This window comes from Peromyscus californicus, unplaced genomic scaffold (genome assembly GCF_007827085.1).
Source record: "Peromyscus californicus insignis strain IS unplaced genomic scaffold, ASM782708v3 Scaffold_24__1_contigs__length_46423439, whole genome shotgun sequence".
In the NCBI taxonomy this organism is placed as follows: domain Eukaryota; kingdom Metazoa; phylum Chordata; class Mammalia; order Rodentia; family Cricetidae; genus Peromyscus; species Peromyscus californicus.
The window spans coordinates 4,612,477-4,629,025 of NW_026294535.1; the positions used below are offsets into that span (position 1 = coordinate 4,612,477).

Genomic DNA, 16,549 nt, shown 5'->3' on the forward strand with positions numbered 1-16,549 from the left:
CCAGTTTCTGTGCCCAGAGTTAATCTTCCCTGCCTGTCCTGCTGGGGAAGAAGCACTTACACTGCTTCTGTTCTGTTTTTCTTTGATGCCTGATGAGATTGGGTCTCTGCTGTTCACTGTTGATTTCAGCTAACTTCGTACATGTGTGTGAACATATGTGTACATGTGTGTGTATGGTGTGTGTGTGTGTGTGTGTGTGTGTGTGTGTGTGTGTGTGTGTGTGTGTGTAGAGGCCACAGGAGAATGTCAGGCGTCCTGCTCCATCACTGTCTACCCTTCCCCTTGAGATGGGGTCCCTTACTGAACCTGGAGCTCCCCAGGTGGCCAGCAAGCCCCAGGGAACCTCCTGTCACCAAGTTCCCACAGAACTTGGGTTATAGGCATATGCCCATTATTTACACGGACGTCGGGTTTAGAACTCAGGGCCTCAAGTTTGTGTGGCAAGCTCTCTTACCCACTGAGCCCTCTCTCCAGCCCCTGGATTAACTTTTTGGTGAGCTATCTGCTAAGTTCCTTGTCCATTTTTCTGTTGATAGTTACACATGTTGTGGGTTCTCTCCACTTTGTGGCTTGTTCTCCCTCTTTGCTTAAAGTGTTTTCTGGTGAGCAAAAGTTTTAAATTTTATAAACTCTTCCTTCATGTTTTCAGTTTTGTTAAAAAAAAAAAAAGAATTTCCATGTGTATTAGTCAGTATTCTCTAGAGAGTGGGAGTGGGAAGGGATGGGGAGAGAGTGAGAGGAAGGGAGGGAAGGAGTGATGAAGGGAAGGAGAAAATAAGAGACAGAGAGAGAGATGCTAATTTACTAGAGTGTAGTTGGACTTTCTTTGGACCACCAGCTCCCAAATAATGACAGAGACGTCTTATTAAGTAGGAAAGCTCAGCCTTAGCTCAGGCTTGTTTCCAACTAGCTCTTAAAACTTAAATTAACCCATTTATATTAATCTACATTCTGTCACATGGCTTGTTATCTCTCCTCATTACCATATGTCCGACTTGCTCCATGCCTCAGATTCCTCCCAGAGTTCCTCTCTTTCTCCCCGGAAATTGAAAGTCCTCCCTATCCTCTCCTGCCTAGCCATTGGCCATTCAGCTCTTTGTTAAACCAATCAGAAGGTGCCTTAGCAGAGACACATCTTCACAGTGTACAAAAAGATTATCTTACAAACTAGAGGAATTGGCCCGTGCAATTATGGAGGCTGAGAAGCCCGTCAAGAGGGCAGTTCCAGTGAGCCTCAGACCCAGGAAAGCTAGCGTGCATAGCTGTCGGTGTGAGGCAGAAGGCTTCAGAACCCAGGGGCCCTTGTTGCAAGAGTTCTTCTGACAGGAGGGCACCCCAGCTCCAGGAGAAAGGTCCTTTTCCTTCTGTCCAGGTGCCAGACACTAGACTCCACTCACTAGGAATAGTTCTTCTCCCTCAATCTTCCAACTCAGGTGCTCATCTCACGGGGAAACACCCTCCCAGCCACACCCAGGAATGATCCTTCGCCATTCACCCGCGTCCTTAATCCCATCCAGCTGATTCTGTCTGATTCGCCCCCTCACCAGCCTGCTACAGTTCAGCAATTTTGCCTTTTGGATTACGTTTTTAATTCACCTGGAATTTGGTTTCGTGTTTTGTATGAGAGTCAGAACCAGATTTCTTGGTTGTCTTACACACCCACGGCTCACATGGCTTACTGAGAAGCCAACTGCGTGCTCCACCCTGTAGTACACACCCAGCTTGTATGTGTGTCGGGTTAGAGCTTTAGTCATGACCATTGAGTTGTGTCAGGTTTTTCTTGCCCCATGTATTCTTATAATCATGTTACATTCCCCCTCCATTTGCTTGTTAATGAATTATATTAATTTACTTCCAGATGTGAAATTGGTCTTTCATTCCTTGGATAAGCTCAATTTGGTTGTGATGTATCACACATTGAGTATTTTGCTGGATGTGATCTGCTAATAGTTTAGAATGGAAGTTATTAATGATATTCCTATAATATCTTTTTCGTTTCTCTTCACTGGAACAGCGATGAATTCTGTTCAGTGCTCTATTTTATATATTGGACTGCTTCTTAATGTATAGCTATGTGTATCTGGGGGCAATTTGTTCACAGGAGTGCAGTGTAGACACTGACCCCTGGAGCTGGAGCTCTATGAGGTTATGAACCACCTGTGTGGGTCCCCTGCAAGATCAGCATGGGCTCTTAAGAGCCACCTCTGCGGCTTATTTACTTGTTTATTTCTGAGGCAAAGTCTTATGCTGTAGCTAAGTAAGGCTGGCATAGAACTTACATTGTATCCCAAGCTGGCTTCAAACTCACCTCAGCCCCTCTGTCTCTGTGCTGGGATCACAGGCATGAGTGACCACACTTGTTCTCTTCCAGTCTGGGTGTTGACATGTGAGTCTCCTCTCTTTCATTCATTTGTTCAAAGACACAGCTTCTGGTTTACTTCTTTGCCATGTTTTCTCTTTTATTGAACTGTGCTCTTCTGCATATGCTTCCTTCTTTCCTCTCTGTTTTAGTACAACGTTTTCAAGTTTTAAAGATGTGACCGTGATATCACTGATAGGAGACGTTCCTTCTGTTTAAATAGAAGCAGTGTCCCGATTTCAAAGGACTGCTCTCTGCACACTGTACTTCAGTGTGTTATATTTTTATTAAATTGATTGTTTTCCCATTCTCTTGTGATCTCTTCTTTGACCTGTTATTTAGAAGTATACTGTTCACTTTTGGAATATTTGGGCAGAGGAATCCCAGATGTCCTTTTCCTGGTGTGCCCAGAGAGCACCCTTTACATGTTTCAGTCATTCCAAACTCAAGAGACTTGTCCTGTAGTCTGTGTTTGGAGCAGCAAGCCCATGGGTACTTTGTAAAGTGTGCCTGGTGGTACTGAGTGTCCAAGTATTTTTAGTGATAATTCTCAGCTGTAATGCTGTCCCCAGGACATTGGTACTGCTCCTTCAGCTTTCTTCAGCATTATGTGTATCTGGTATGTAATTTTTCATATTTTGACTCATCTGTGTTTCATCTTTTATTGTGTGTTATACACTTTCCCTGATGGATTCTTTAATGTGTCAGCCATAGTTATTTCAGAATCATTGTCAAATAATTTCAGTACCTGGATCTGGGCATGGTAGCCTATGCCTGTAATCCTAGCATTCGGGAGGAGGATCAGGAGTTCAAGGCCAGCCTGAACTACAAAAGATCCTGCCTCAAATCGCAAATGATAATGATAATAATAACAATTATCATTTCAACACTGAAGCATCTCTGGGTCTGGTTTTGGTGATCTTAACTCCTACAATGTGCTGCTGTTTCCTTGGTGGCTTTTTACTCCTCTCTTGTAAGGTTTTATTACATGCTTGACATTGTGTATAAAGGGCCACTGGAAACTGAGGTAAATGTTATTTGTGCCTAGAAATGAGCAGTTCTTTGCTTGCTCGTGTGAGGTTAGGGCAGTCCTTGTACTGTGGTTCCTTCAGTATTCTTGCTTCGCTCGTCTTTCCCCGTGGGCTCCTGCAGCCCTGTCCTTGGTGTGGCTGAGTGTGGATGGCATGAAGTGATTATCTGTCTGTGTTCTTGCTCTTCCTCCTGTGGCAACATGCTGATGTGCTTCCCTCCTCTGATGCAGCCTAGGATTCCCTTTCCTCATCTCCACAGTCCCTAACCCTGGTCCTGAGAGGGGGAGCGTTCTCAGCGTTTCTCTGTCCCCTCCCTCTGTTGGCGATCAAACCTCCAGGTTGGTCCTGAGCAGAAGAGGCTCCAGCAGCTGTCAGCCTTTGCTGATTCTTCCTCCTGTGTCAGCAGAGCGCTGCCCCCGGGGGGAGCAGCAGATGGAGCGTCTCCTTCTGTCTCTTCCGCCTTGTAGCACGAATCTTAGAAGGTCTTATTAATAAAACAAACCTGGGGCCAGGTATTGGAGTGAACAGTGGAGGATCAGAGAAGCAGAGCAAGCCACAGCCACCTCACCTTGCCAATTCCTCAGCTGATCCCATTTCCTCAGACTGGAAGCCTCTGAGTCCTCCTCATCCAGAATGAATCTCAGCCAAACTGCTGCTCAAAAGCCTAAAAGCTTAACCAGGCTCTAGTTCCTGGTCCTCATGCCTTATATACCTTTCTGCCATCACTTCCTGGGATTGAAGGCATAAGTCACCATGTCTGGCTGTTTCCAATGTGGCTTTAAACTCACAGAGATCCAGATGGATTTCTGCCTCTGGAATGCTAGGATTAAAGATGTGTGTGCCATCATTGCCTAACCTCTATGTTTAATATTGTGGCTGTTCTGTTCTCTGACCCCAGATAAGTTTATTAAGGTGCACAATGTATTGGGGGACACAGTATATCACCACACCGCCTCACAGGGAGGAGGAGAGGATTTGTGTGGCACCAGGTCTGGAAGTGGTTAAGATTGTCCCATGAGCTTGGCTCTTCAGTCTTGGATTCTCCCCGCCCCCCTTGGTCTGTCTCAGAAGCACCCTTTGAAAACTCTGGAAGGTCACCAGCTAGCCAATATGGAGTCTAGGACAGCAGCTTCTTTAATGGCTGTGCTGGCCCATGTGCAGGGTGTAAGGATTTGGAGTTTGTATCTCTTCCCATTTGCTTTTGTGGCTGGTGTCTCTTCCTCGCTGACTGCAAGTGGAGAGAGAATTCGAGGGTCCCGTCTCACCTTGGAATTCACTCCATACCTCGGCATTAACTCTACTGCCTCTGAGTCATAAGGAGGCTGCTTCTAGGTTGAAAATGGGACTTCCCCGAGTAATTTTATTCAGCTCCTAATTCACTTTCTTTAGTGAGTTGAGAAAGTATCAAGCCTGTCAATTTGAATAAATCTAGCTTGTTTTTTCTCTCATTAAGGTGACAAACATGAATATCTTGTTACCTAGTTTTGTGAAGTGATTGCAAGGATGATTTTTTAAATTACCCCTTCTGGTCTACTTTCACATCAGACAGCTAATCAGATTTGAAAATAATGAAGGTGTTCTTGATAATGATGAGTTTTGGGTTATCCATCTGAACATTAAAGAAACCAACATTTTAGGAAAAGTTTTGTTCCGTTAGCCGAGAGTGTGGCAGGAAGAGGCTTGCTGTGGTGGACTGATGAATTGTTTGAGTGAAAGGTAACCTGACTGTTTCTCCCAATGTCTCAGGTATCGGTGGCAATTTGGTGGCCATTCAGGCTAGCAGAATTTCTACCTACCTCCATTTGCATAGCATCCCTGGGGAACTGCCCGAAGAACCCAAAGGTTGTTCCTACCCGTTCAGGACATTCTTTGGTTCAGGTAAGTGTTTGTGGGATTGTGTGAATTTTGTCAGGAACTGCTGCAGGCTGAGATGGCAGGCAAAATTGGTTGAATCGATATTTTGTGAGTGTTGTGGTGAGCTAATCTCAGAGGACAGAGGCCTTCTGTGTCCCTAAGTCCGTGTGTACAGGTGTGACATTTGCACTTTTTATTCCCATCTCAGTTGGTTAAGAAAGAGGAACCATACTCTTACATTTTTGGTTATGAGCCTAGCTTTTAACAGCTGAGCCATCTCTCCAGCACTTGGGAGGCAGAGGCAGGCGGATCTCTGAGTTCAAGGCCAGCCTAGTCTACTGAGCAAGTTCCAGGACAGCCAGGGCTGCACAGAGAAACCCTGTCTCAAAAAAAAAAAAAAAAGAAGGAAAGAAAGGAAGAACTGTATGCACAAACACAAAGCACCCGTGACTTAGGGACAGACAAATGGACTTTTCTTCCTGTACTACTGCTTTTTGACTCTTTAAAATGTGGATATTTGCTCTGAAACAGGACATTAGGAGACAGACAGCTCAGTGATGGGAACAATCCATTACTTATATGAGCAGATATGTGACTGCCAAAAAAACTGAGATCATTTTTTCGCTACTTTATATGTATGGGTGTGGCCTGTAAGTGTGTCTGGGCATCACTTGCATACCTGGTGCTCCTGAGGCTGCAAGAGGGCATCAGGTCCAATGGAACTGGAGTTTCAGAAGGTTGTGAGCCATGCCATGGGTCCTGGGAACCCTGGTCCTCTGGAAGAGCAGTCAGAGCTCTTAACCACTCAGCATCTCAAGCCCCTCCTTGTGATATCAGTGATGGAACAATAAAAGAAGACATAAAATTGACATTCCACTTTGCTTCTGTTTTTATGACACTAATGTTCTTCAAAACAAGGTTTGTTTTGTTTCCCGGGACAGGGTTTCTCTGTGTAGCTCTGGCTGTCCTGGATCTCACTCTGTGGACCAGGCTGGCCTTGAACTCAGAGATCCACCTGCCTCTGCCTCCTGAGTGCTGGGATCAAAGGCATGTGCCACCACTACCTGGCTCAAAGTAAGTTTTTAAACAGCCATTTTTTATTTGATTTTATAATTATACCTAGTAAGGGAATTCCTAAGAATTAAGTGAATTGTAAATAATTGAGATTTATTCTTAACAGTTGAATTGATGTGATGCTATAGAAATGAGAAAGTAACCTTCAATTTGTTGTTTTGTTTTTCTGAGATAGGGTCTCACTGTTTGGCTTGGGGTGGCCTTGAACTCAAAATGCTGCTGCCTCAGCTTCCATAATGCTGGGGTCACAGACATCCAGGGTTGTCCTCTGTCCATAGTGCTGGGGTCACAGACATCCAGGGTTGTCCTCTGTCCATAGTGCTGGGGTCACAGACATCCAGGGTTGTCCTCTGTCCATAGTGCTGGGGTCACAGACATCCAGGGTTGTCCTCTGTCCTGCCTCAGCTTCCGTAGTGCTGGGGTTGCAGATGCCCAAGATTGTCCTCTGGCATGGTGACTTGGATTACCATGTCCAGTTGATAGGTTCTCTTTATTTTTCCACCAGTACTGAGGGGTTGAACTTGTGAGTGCTAGACAAGCAACCCTCCACTGAGCTGCATCCCCAGCTCTAACCTTCCGATTCTATTGTCAATGCCATTTGCCTTTCATGTTACAGGAGTGAACAATAAGTCTGCCCAAGTTCTTCTGCTCCTAGTGGTTCCGGGCCACTTGATTTTCCTCTACACAATTCACCTGATGAAGAGTGGCCACACCTCTCTGACTGTAGTCTTTGTTGTTGTGTACCTACTTGCTGCTGTGCTACAGGTAAGAGGACAAACTTCTTCAAATCTCTCACTCTCAGATTGCTGGGAATCTGTCCTGATGGACTTCTGCAGTACACAACATAGTTACCATTTCAGAACTACAGTACACAACATAGTTACCATTTCAGAACTACAGTACACAACATAGTTACCATTTCAGAACTACAGTACACAGCATAGTTACCATTTCAGAACTACAGTACACAACATAGTTACCACTTCAGAACTACAGTACACATCATAGTTACCATTTCAGAACTACAGTACACATCATAGTTACCATTTCAGAACTACAGTACACAACATAGTTACCATTTCAGAACTACAGTACACATCATAGTTACCACTTCAGAACTACAGTACACAACATAGTTACCATTTCAGAACTACAGTACACAACATAGTTACCATTTCAGAACTACAGTACACATCATAGTTACCATTTCAGAACTACAGTACACAGCATAGTTACCATTTCAGAACTACAGTACACAGCATAGTTACCACTTCAGAACTACAGTACACAACATAGTTACCATTTCAGAACTACAGTACACATCATAGTTACCACTTCAGAACTACAGTGTACACATCATAGTTACCACTTCAGAACTATAGTTCACATCATAGTTACCACTTCAGAACTACAGTACACAACATAGTTACCACTTCAGAACTACAGTACACAACATAGTTACCACTTCAGAACTACAGTACACAACATAGTTACCACTTAGAACTACAGTACACAGCATAGTTACCACCTCAGAACTACTACAGTGCACAACATAGTTACCAGTTCAGAAGTCGACTGAGGCCTTTGCATTGACTTGGTCTATGAACACTGAGATCCGCCTGGTGCACAGAACCTTTGAATTGCCTGGTTTCACAGCATCCTTTGCTGGTAATCCTGCTCTCTTTGACATATCTTCCAATCGGCTCTTGAAGCAGGGAAAGGAAGTGCATTTGGGGGCTGTTCCTAGTGTCTTACCCTACTTTTTATATTAATAGGTTAATTGATACTTTTCCTTTTTTATTTTATTTTATTTTTCTATCATCAGCTCGATACAGTACAAATTCTTATCCTAATAGTGAAATGTTTCACTGAAGCTTGCCCAGTGATTGAGTAAAACCAAAACTTATTATAAGCAGTTATCTTAGGGTCCCCCCTGCTATGTAGCCTCCCTGGTTCTGTGGGTTGCAGTCTGATTGTTCTTTGCTTTATATCTAGTATCCACTTATGAGTGAGTACACACCATGTTTGTCCTTCTGGATCTGGGTTACCTCACTCAGGATGATATTTTCTAGTTCCATTCATTTGCCTGCAAATTTCATGCTGTCCTTGTTTTTCTCTGCTGAGTAGTACTCCATTGTGTATATGTACCACATTTTCTTAATCCATTCTTCTTTTGAGGGGCATCTAGGTTGTTTCCAGGTTCTGGCTATTACAAATAGTGCTACTATGAACATAGTTGAGCATGTTTCTTTGTGGTATGATTGAGCATTCCTTGGGTATATGCCCAAGAGTGGTATGGCTGGGTCTTGAGGTAGGTCGATTCCCAATTTTCTGAGAAACTGCCATACTGATTTCCACAGTGGTTGTACAAGTTTACATTCCCACCAACAGTGGAGGAGTGTTCCCTTTGCTCCGAATCCTCTCCAGCATAGACTGTCATTAGTGTTTTTGATCTTAGCCATTCTGACAGGTGTAAGGTGGTATCTCAGAGTCATTTTGATTTGCATTTCTCTGATGAATAAGGATTTTTGTAATTTTGAAGGCATGCTTTTTTTTTTTCCTGTTTGGCTGCTTATATTGCCAGTGAGAATAGGTACCATCGACTCTGAATCTTTTGTATGAACTTGGTTTTTATCTGTTTGTGTTCACATGTGTTTATGTGAATGAGTGCAGGTGCATGTGTGTTACCTGCATGTGTGTGGCAGTCAGAGGACAACTGTGGGTGTTGGTGTTTACCTTCCACATGTATGTTACTGTGCGTGGCAGTCAGAGGACAACTGTGAGTGTCAGTGTTTGCCTTCCACCTCGCTTGAGACAGTGTCTTGTGAGTCACTGCTAGCTGTCTGTGGAGCTTCCGGGCTCTCCAGTCTCCGCCTCCTGTTCGCTGTGGGAGTGCTGGCTTCCAGATGTGCATCTTTGCACCTGCAGACCCGGGTCCTCACTCTTGCAGACAAACTCTTCACCCTCTGAGCTGTCTCCTCCTCACTAGGTGACCTTTGCTTCACGGGCTGCTTTTCACTCCCTGTCTTTTTTCTTGTCGCATGCTGGTAGTCTTGAAATTATGTGCTGATATACTCTGCTGTGGGTATATTTTGTCTCTCCTTTGACGCCATCAGTTCAAAAGTTCATGTTTTTCAATTCTGGGAAACCTTCTTTAAATATTACTTTTTGATGAATTTTCTTTTCTTTCCTTGGTATGTAACCCAGGCCGGCCTCAAACAGTGATCCGCCGGCCTTCGCCTGTGAGTACTGGGTTACAGTAGTGTTCACCATGCCTAGCACTTCATGGAATCTTTATGGTCACTAGACTTACATCAAACTTTCTTTTAAAAGTTCTGTTTTGTTATCTGTTTTCTTTTTAGGTTTCTTCTCCTTCTGTGTAGGAAGTAAAAGGCTTTTAATTTTAGAAATTTCCTTTTATGTAAACAAACCCTCACCTATGTTCTTGTACACGACTCTAATGAAATGCATTAGTTCTCACACAAACACTGGCACACAGACACCCATGCACACTCACTCACACACTCACAGATAAAATGAAAGTGGAAGGGGTCCTGGCTTGGAAAAGGAAGGGGATTGGAAGTAGAGGAGGGCAACAGAGGGTGATGTATGGGATGTCTGTGTGAATATCAAAATATATTATGTCTGTGTGTAAAAATATCATAATGTAACCCATTATAATGTATAATTAATATACGCCAATGACCAACATTTAAAGGTATGCTCCTATGATAAATGTACTCATTTTAAAAATTCCATAGTACCCGCCGGGCGGTGGTGGCGCATGTCTTTAATCCCAGCACTTGGGAGGCAGAGCCAGGTGGATCTCTGTGAGTTCGAGGCCAGCCTGGTCTCCAAAGCGAGTTCCAGGAAAGGCGCAAAGCTACACAGAGAAACCCTGTCTCGAAAAACCAAAAAAAAAAAAAAAAAAAAAAATTCCATAGTACCCAAAGGCTCTACTTCCCTAGATCTGTTTCTTAGACACCATCACTTGGAAATATTTTAGCTATTTTTTTCTGCCATTATTTGTAAATTTTAAAGTTACATGCCTAAACTTCAAGTTTATGACTTTGGCTGAAAAATAAAAAGTGAGGGCTTTAGGGCCATTATAATGTCCCATATTTCCCACATAACTTATACTACAACTTTTAAAAATATGAATTATCAGTATGCAACTAAGCCTATTTTAATATGTTTATTGTAAGGCAGTGGTTTGCTCGGGCTGTATTTCTTTGTTTGTGTCTTATTTTCCTTTCCTTTTTTCACTTGGGTCTCTCTCCGTTCACCCAGTCTCAGTGTTCACAGCTGCCCTACTGTCTCACCTCAGGCTTCTGGTGAACCTCATAGACTTAGTGCCTCCTCCAGAGAGAACCCCAACTCCTTCAGAGGAGATTCAGATAATGCCTGGGGTGGAGTTCGAATTTGGCCTTCAGGGAACTTGACTGGAGGACTGAGGCTGGGGAAGGTGGATAGGGAGTGTTCCAGGCAGAAGAAGCTGGATTGATACTGCCGATACCGCGCCGATGAAACAAGCTGGCCTTTGGAGTGTCTGCTCTCACATGCCAGTGCACTGAGTGCGCAGTGTTATGGAGATTGGTTCTTTGCCATGAAGCAGTGATTTCCAAAGTGCAGCTCAATCCAGTATGTATAGAAATAAAAATGAAAACTTCTGTCAACCGGATGTGCTTAAAGTGTATTTTATTATCTTTATGATTGCTTAATAACAAACATGTTAGCACCGTATTTAATAAGTATGCTCAGATATTTTCTAAAAGAGAGCAGCATAGTGTGGGATTCTAGATTGCTGAATTAATACCCAGAATGAGAAAGGACAGAACTGTGCCAGAAAAAGGAAGTTGTAAACAGAATCCAAGGTGGGGAGGTGGTGTGAGATGAGGTCTTAACGGCAGAGTAAGCCTGGTGTGGGAAGGCCCTAAATGCCCCGGAAGGGAGGCTGGGATAGGTTCTCTCTCAAACAACCAGATTCCGACAAATTCTCTGTAATTCTTTCTAGTCTTCCAATTTTATTTAAGCCACTATTTTTTTATTTTTTATTCATTCAGTAAATCTTCATTTGAATCGATGAAGGCGTGACTCTTAAGTCCCGAGAGCAATGAATCCAAGCACTGCTGAGGGACTTGTGGTCTGACGCTCTGGGAACACACAGTGTGCTATGGTATAAATGCTGCCTGTGTGAGGTTATCACCCACACAACCACGTTCCCAATGCCTTTGCTGCTGTGAACTTGGGTTGCTCAAGAGCTGGTCATTTATTGTCATGTTTCCCCGTTCTCCTCAGTCCTGGGGGAAGCACCCAGGTCTGGTCTGACACGCCGTTTCTAGAGCAGGTTCCTGTGGATGGCTCTCTCCTGAGCTCAGGGATGTGCCCATGTGTCTGCATCTGTGTGCTGTGCTGTCTTACATTCTTCTCTGTAAGATGAAGAAAATAGAAGTCATTTTCCTGAGATTATTTGCAAAACATTTAACAAAAGATTTAATTTTAATCGTGTGTGTGTGTGTGTGTGTGTGTGTGTGTGTGTGTGTGTGTGTGTGTGTGTGTTGTGAGTAACTACAGAGGCCTGAGGCAGTGGATCCCTGGAGCCCAGTTACAGGCGGTCGTGAGCTGCCTGATGTAGGTGCTGATTTGGAAGAGAAATGCCCTCTCTTAACCTCCAGCCCCTGATGTAACTCTTAGACTATACTTACATGCCCCTCCCCTTTCTGAGACAGGCTCTCTCTGTTAAGTAGTCCTGCCTATCCTGGAACTTGTGGTGTAGACCAGGATGGCCTTAAACTCCCCTGCCTCTCCCTCCTGAGTGCTGAATTAAAGGTGGGTCCCACCACCTCCAGCCTCTCATGCCCTTTTTATGGCCTTCGCCTAAATCCTTACCAGTGAGGGCTGCCACTGGAGCCGACCAGAGAGCAGTTGCTCACTTACTGGTCTCATGGGTCCCTTCTGCACAGTGAAAGGGTAGTAGCAGCCACTCAGTTTTAAAGAATGGATGAGTTGCTGGTGTGGTTAGCTGCATGGTGGGGCCTCCCAAGACTTAGCTTGTTATTACCGTTATTAAATTGATTTTACAGACTTCATTTTCCTTTGTGTGTGTGTCTATGTATGTGCATCTCTGTGTGTGGTATGTGTGCGTGCATGTGGAAGCCTGAGATCGAGTAGCTTTCTCCTGTCACTCTTTAGTTTCTGAGACATGAGCCTGGAGCAGTATCACTGTTGGGCTAGCCTCGCTGGCCAGCAAGCCCGATGGACCTTCCTGTCTCCATCTTCCAGTGTAGAATTGCAGACACACACACACTGCTATGCTCACACATTGCAATGCCCATTCCAGGAATCAGAACCCAGGTCCTCCTCTATACATAACAAACACTGACTGAGCCATCTTCAGAGCCCCACACTGTCATGTAAGGCCAGAGTGACATGCTCAGAGATGTTCGTATTAGGTAGACCATCAGTCACCTGCTTTTTGAGTTTTTCTTCGTAGTAGAGAAAGGTTTCTATCAATCTGCCATCCCATATTAGTCATCCTAGATGACTAGCTGTGGGTAAGCATATAGTCATTGGTTTAGATTGTCCTTCTGCACCTCAGTTTGAATCTCATAGACCTGGTGTGTTTCCTTACACAACTTCAAGGAGACTGGCTCTTCCCCCGTGAGCATCAGCTCCTGCTGATGTGCTGTTGACCGCTCACAGCCTGTTAGAAACCAGAGTGCAGTTTGGCATTCCATGCCACGATGGACTTCACAGGCTTGCCTTCTAAGTCCTAAGAATCTATCTTCTTCCCAGTTTGCTTTTAGCTTCTTTTGCTCCCTGTCTTTCTCAAGTGGACAGAGTCTTGACAGCACCAACAACCAGGCAAGGCACAAAGACACCTGCCAGCCGTGTTGGCGCCCTCGGTTCCTTTCCTACCAGTTCTCCTGGGTTTACATCCTAATTATGCATCTTCTGTCTGTGAAGACACAGAAGTGTGAGATGGATGACACCCTAGAAGAGACATCAAGACTGCCCCGGATAAGTGAAAAAGCACAGCTTTTTGAGACAGTTTTTCTCTGTGTAGCCCTGCCTGTCCTGGAACTCTCTCTCTGTAGACCAGGCTGACCTGGAACTCGGAGATCTGTCTGCCTCTGCCTCCTGAGTGCTGAGTGCTGAGTGTTAAAGGTGTGCACCACCACCGCCCAGCCACGTCTCATTATTTTATTTATTATTATTTATAAAATCCACTTATTTCACCATTTGACTAAATATAAAAACTCTTCTGTCTTACAATTTTATTGTATTTTTCCCTTTCATTGTGTGATTATAGATGTGTGCAGATCATACTAATGTTCTGGTGCTAAAAAGCATTTCAGTGGGGAAAGAAGAAAGGACTTTCCTAGCCTTTGATCCATACTGAAGTCCAAGGAAGTGCTTAATGCATTCAACCCGTACACAATGACTTGAAATCATCTGTCAGTGGAACCTCAATAATTTCAGGCACTGATTGTCTCCTAAGAAAGTGAGATCATTATGAATGCTATGAAAATTCTAAAAGAATGAAATTCCATAATAAATTTGTCATTAAAGTTGTATTATATAAACCTTTGCTCCTAGGACAGAGAAAAATGTTTCTCTTATAGCTAGAGAGATGGCTCAGTGGATAAGAGCATGCACCGCTCTTCAGAGGACCTGAGTGCAGTTCATATCCAGTGGCTCACAGCTGCCTATAACTCCGGCTCGTGGAGACCTGACACCCTCTTCTGGCCTCTGCAGGCCCTGCACTCGAGTGCACAAGCCCTCACATACACAGAATTGAGCAGTCGATCTTGGAAAAGGTTCCCTTAATGTGAAGTGACAACAGATTCTCCATATGTAAAGTTGGAAATTAAAAATATGAGGATTTTATTAGGTAATGTGAAAGTCACTGTACAAAAGAAACAGACAGCACTGTCCCTGTCCCTGACAGACCACACTGTTCCTGTCCCTACGCATATTAGACATCAGGAGCCAACCAGAGAAGAGCCCAAGGCTGACCTCTTATTTACGTGTATTCTTCTGTGACTACAGTCAAACTTCTGTCTGCGTCTGACTTTCATTCTTAGAAAATACTAGGATTTTTTTTTAAAGAAAGGATCAAAGGGTATATGTTGTAGCTGGTAAGACATGAGTTATTATCAGCAAATATAATATTGGTCTTAGCAACATGTATATGCTTCTCATTAACAAAATTTAAAAGACAAATTTCTTTGTCCTAGATTTGGATTTCATAGGTACATACAGATTATGCCATCTTCTATTTCCCAATAGATTCATATTCTAAATAAAAGTATTATTCTCTACAAAACCCATACCCACTTTATATGCAAGCAGATGAATCTCCTTCATAATAGGACTTAATATCAGGATATTGGCTAATAACTTGCTTTTTTATAAGTAATAAAAGCTTGTGATTATTGAAATATATAATGTAATGTGAGCATGCCCACAGCACTAATGGGACAGAGTAAGAGCTGAGGTGGGATGAGCTGAGGTGGGATGAGCCCAGGCAGGGAGCACGGACAGCAGCCTCCTCGTGCTCACCTTAGGATGGGTCAGTGGCAGTGTCTTCGTGCTCAGGTCTCTTTTATGTCACCAGTGGGCGCTACAGCGTATCAGAGTGGCAAGACACGGTGAGTGGCAGTGCAGGTCAGTGCCCGTGGAACCATTCTGAAACGCTTCCGCGTTCCCCGGAGTGATTTCTCTGACTCACAAAGCATGATGCTGAGTGGTGACAGCCTGACCTCACCTGGACCCTCAGGGCAGCTCCTCCCTCCCCACCCCCCACCCCCGCCCCACTAAACAAGTTCATTACCTAGTCTCAGGAAGTCGTTAGTTCTGGGGAGTCTTGCCGTCCCTGTGCACAGAATGTGCACACTCATCCTCTGGCCTGGCGGCTGTGACAGTTGTGTAGCTGATACGTAGGCTCCTGTTAAACGGCAGAGCCGTAGCTTGAACTCTAACTGGCACTTAAAGGAAAGAGCCGGACAGCCAGGGGCTTGTATCCGCCTACTTGGTCTCATTCTCTCTCACCCACATTCTCTGTTTTTACGTGTTCCTTGGGATTGAAATCTATCAGATTTCATTTGGGAAGAAATTCTTTATGCTTTCTTGGTTGTTTTTGTTTTGTTTTGATTTTTTTTTTTGATTTTTCGAGACAGGGTTTCTCTGTGTAGTTTTGGTGCCTGTCCTGGATCTCACCCTGTAGACCAGGCTGGCTTCGAACTCACAGAGATCCACCTGGCTCTGCCTCCCGAATGCTGGGATTAAAGGCGTGCGCCACCACTGCCTGGCTGTCAAAGGAACTTAAAGCAGTCCTTAGCTACTCGTTACAATGACTGAAAACCAGCCAGTTCTCCTAGGAGCTCGAGACGGTTCCAGTCCCAGTTCTTGCCTTTGGTCCTCATCACGAGAACCCTGCAGCCCTCCCCACCTTCCTTGCCTCTCCTTGAGATGCCGTCTGTGGGCACTTCAGTTAGGGTCTGTTAGCACAGTCTTTCCCACCTGTTTTCTTTCCTTGTTGTTGAATTGTTTGTAGAAACCTGGGACAGTGTCCAGACAAACACTCTGAACAATAAACGTTAAATGACTGTGAGACAAATAAAAATAATCATACACACACACACACACACACACACACACACACACACACACACACACACACGTTTTTTCAAGACAGGGTTTCTCTGTGTAGTTTTGGTGCCTGTCCTGGATCTCACTCTGTAGACCAGGCTGGCTTTGAACTCACAGAGATCCTCCTGGCTCTGCCTCCCGAGTGCTGGGACTAAAGGCATGTGTTACCAATGCCTGGCTAGATATATTTTACGAAACAATGAGAAGGATCTTCACCTCTGACAGCTACATTTTGTCCAGATTTGACTTAGAAAGTAGGTCTGCATGGTTCCAGGGGCAGCCAGGTTGCTTCCCTGTGGTTTAGCTATGTCCCCTATAATGTTAATTCCAGTGCAGCCTGAAGTGTTAGCAATGGTTTTGGTTGGGCAAAAGGAAGTCCAAAGACACATCACTATGTTTAATGATTTATTTTTAGTTTATGTGCTCTGAAGTTTTGCCTGCATGTCCATGTGAGGGTGTCGGGTCTGCTGGAACTGGAGTGACAGACACGTGTGAGCTACCATGTGGGTTCAGGGAATTGAACCCGGGTCCTCTGGAAGAGCAGCCAGTGCTCTTAACCACTGAGCCACCTCTCCAT

At 44.3% G+C, this 16,549-nt stretch overlaps 1 protein-coding gene across 3 annotated transcripts in view; it reads left to right on the top strand.

Moving 5' to 3' along the window:
- The window catches only part of Slc41a2 (solute carrier family 41 member 2), a 124,044-nt gene that overhangs the window by 89,466 nt on the left and 18,029 nt on the right, over positions 1 to 16,549 (top strand). For all 3 annotated transcript variants that reach the window (XM_052752987.1, XM_052752986.1, XM_052752988.1), the window contains exons 9-10: positions 5,137 to 5,268; positions 6,935 to 7,083. In XM_052752987.1, the coding sequence (XP_052608947.1) occupies positions 5,137 to 5,268; positions 6,935 to 7,083 (281 nt within the window). The remainder of the gene's footprint in view (positions 1 to 5,136; positions 5,269 to 6,934; positions 7,084 to 16,549) is intronic.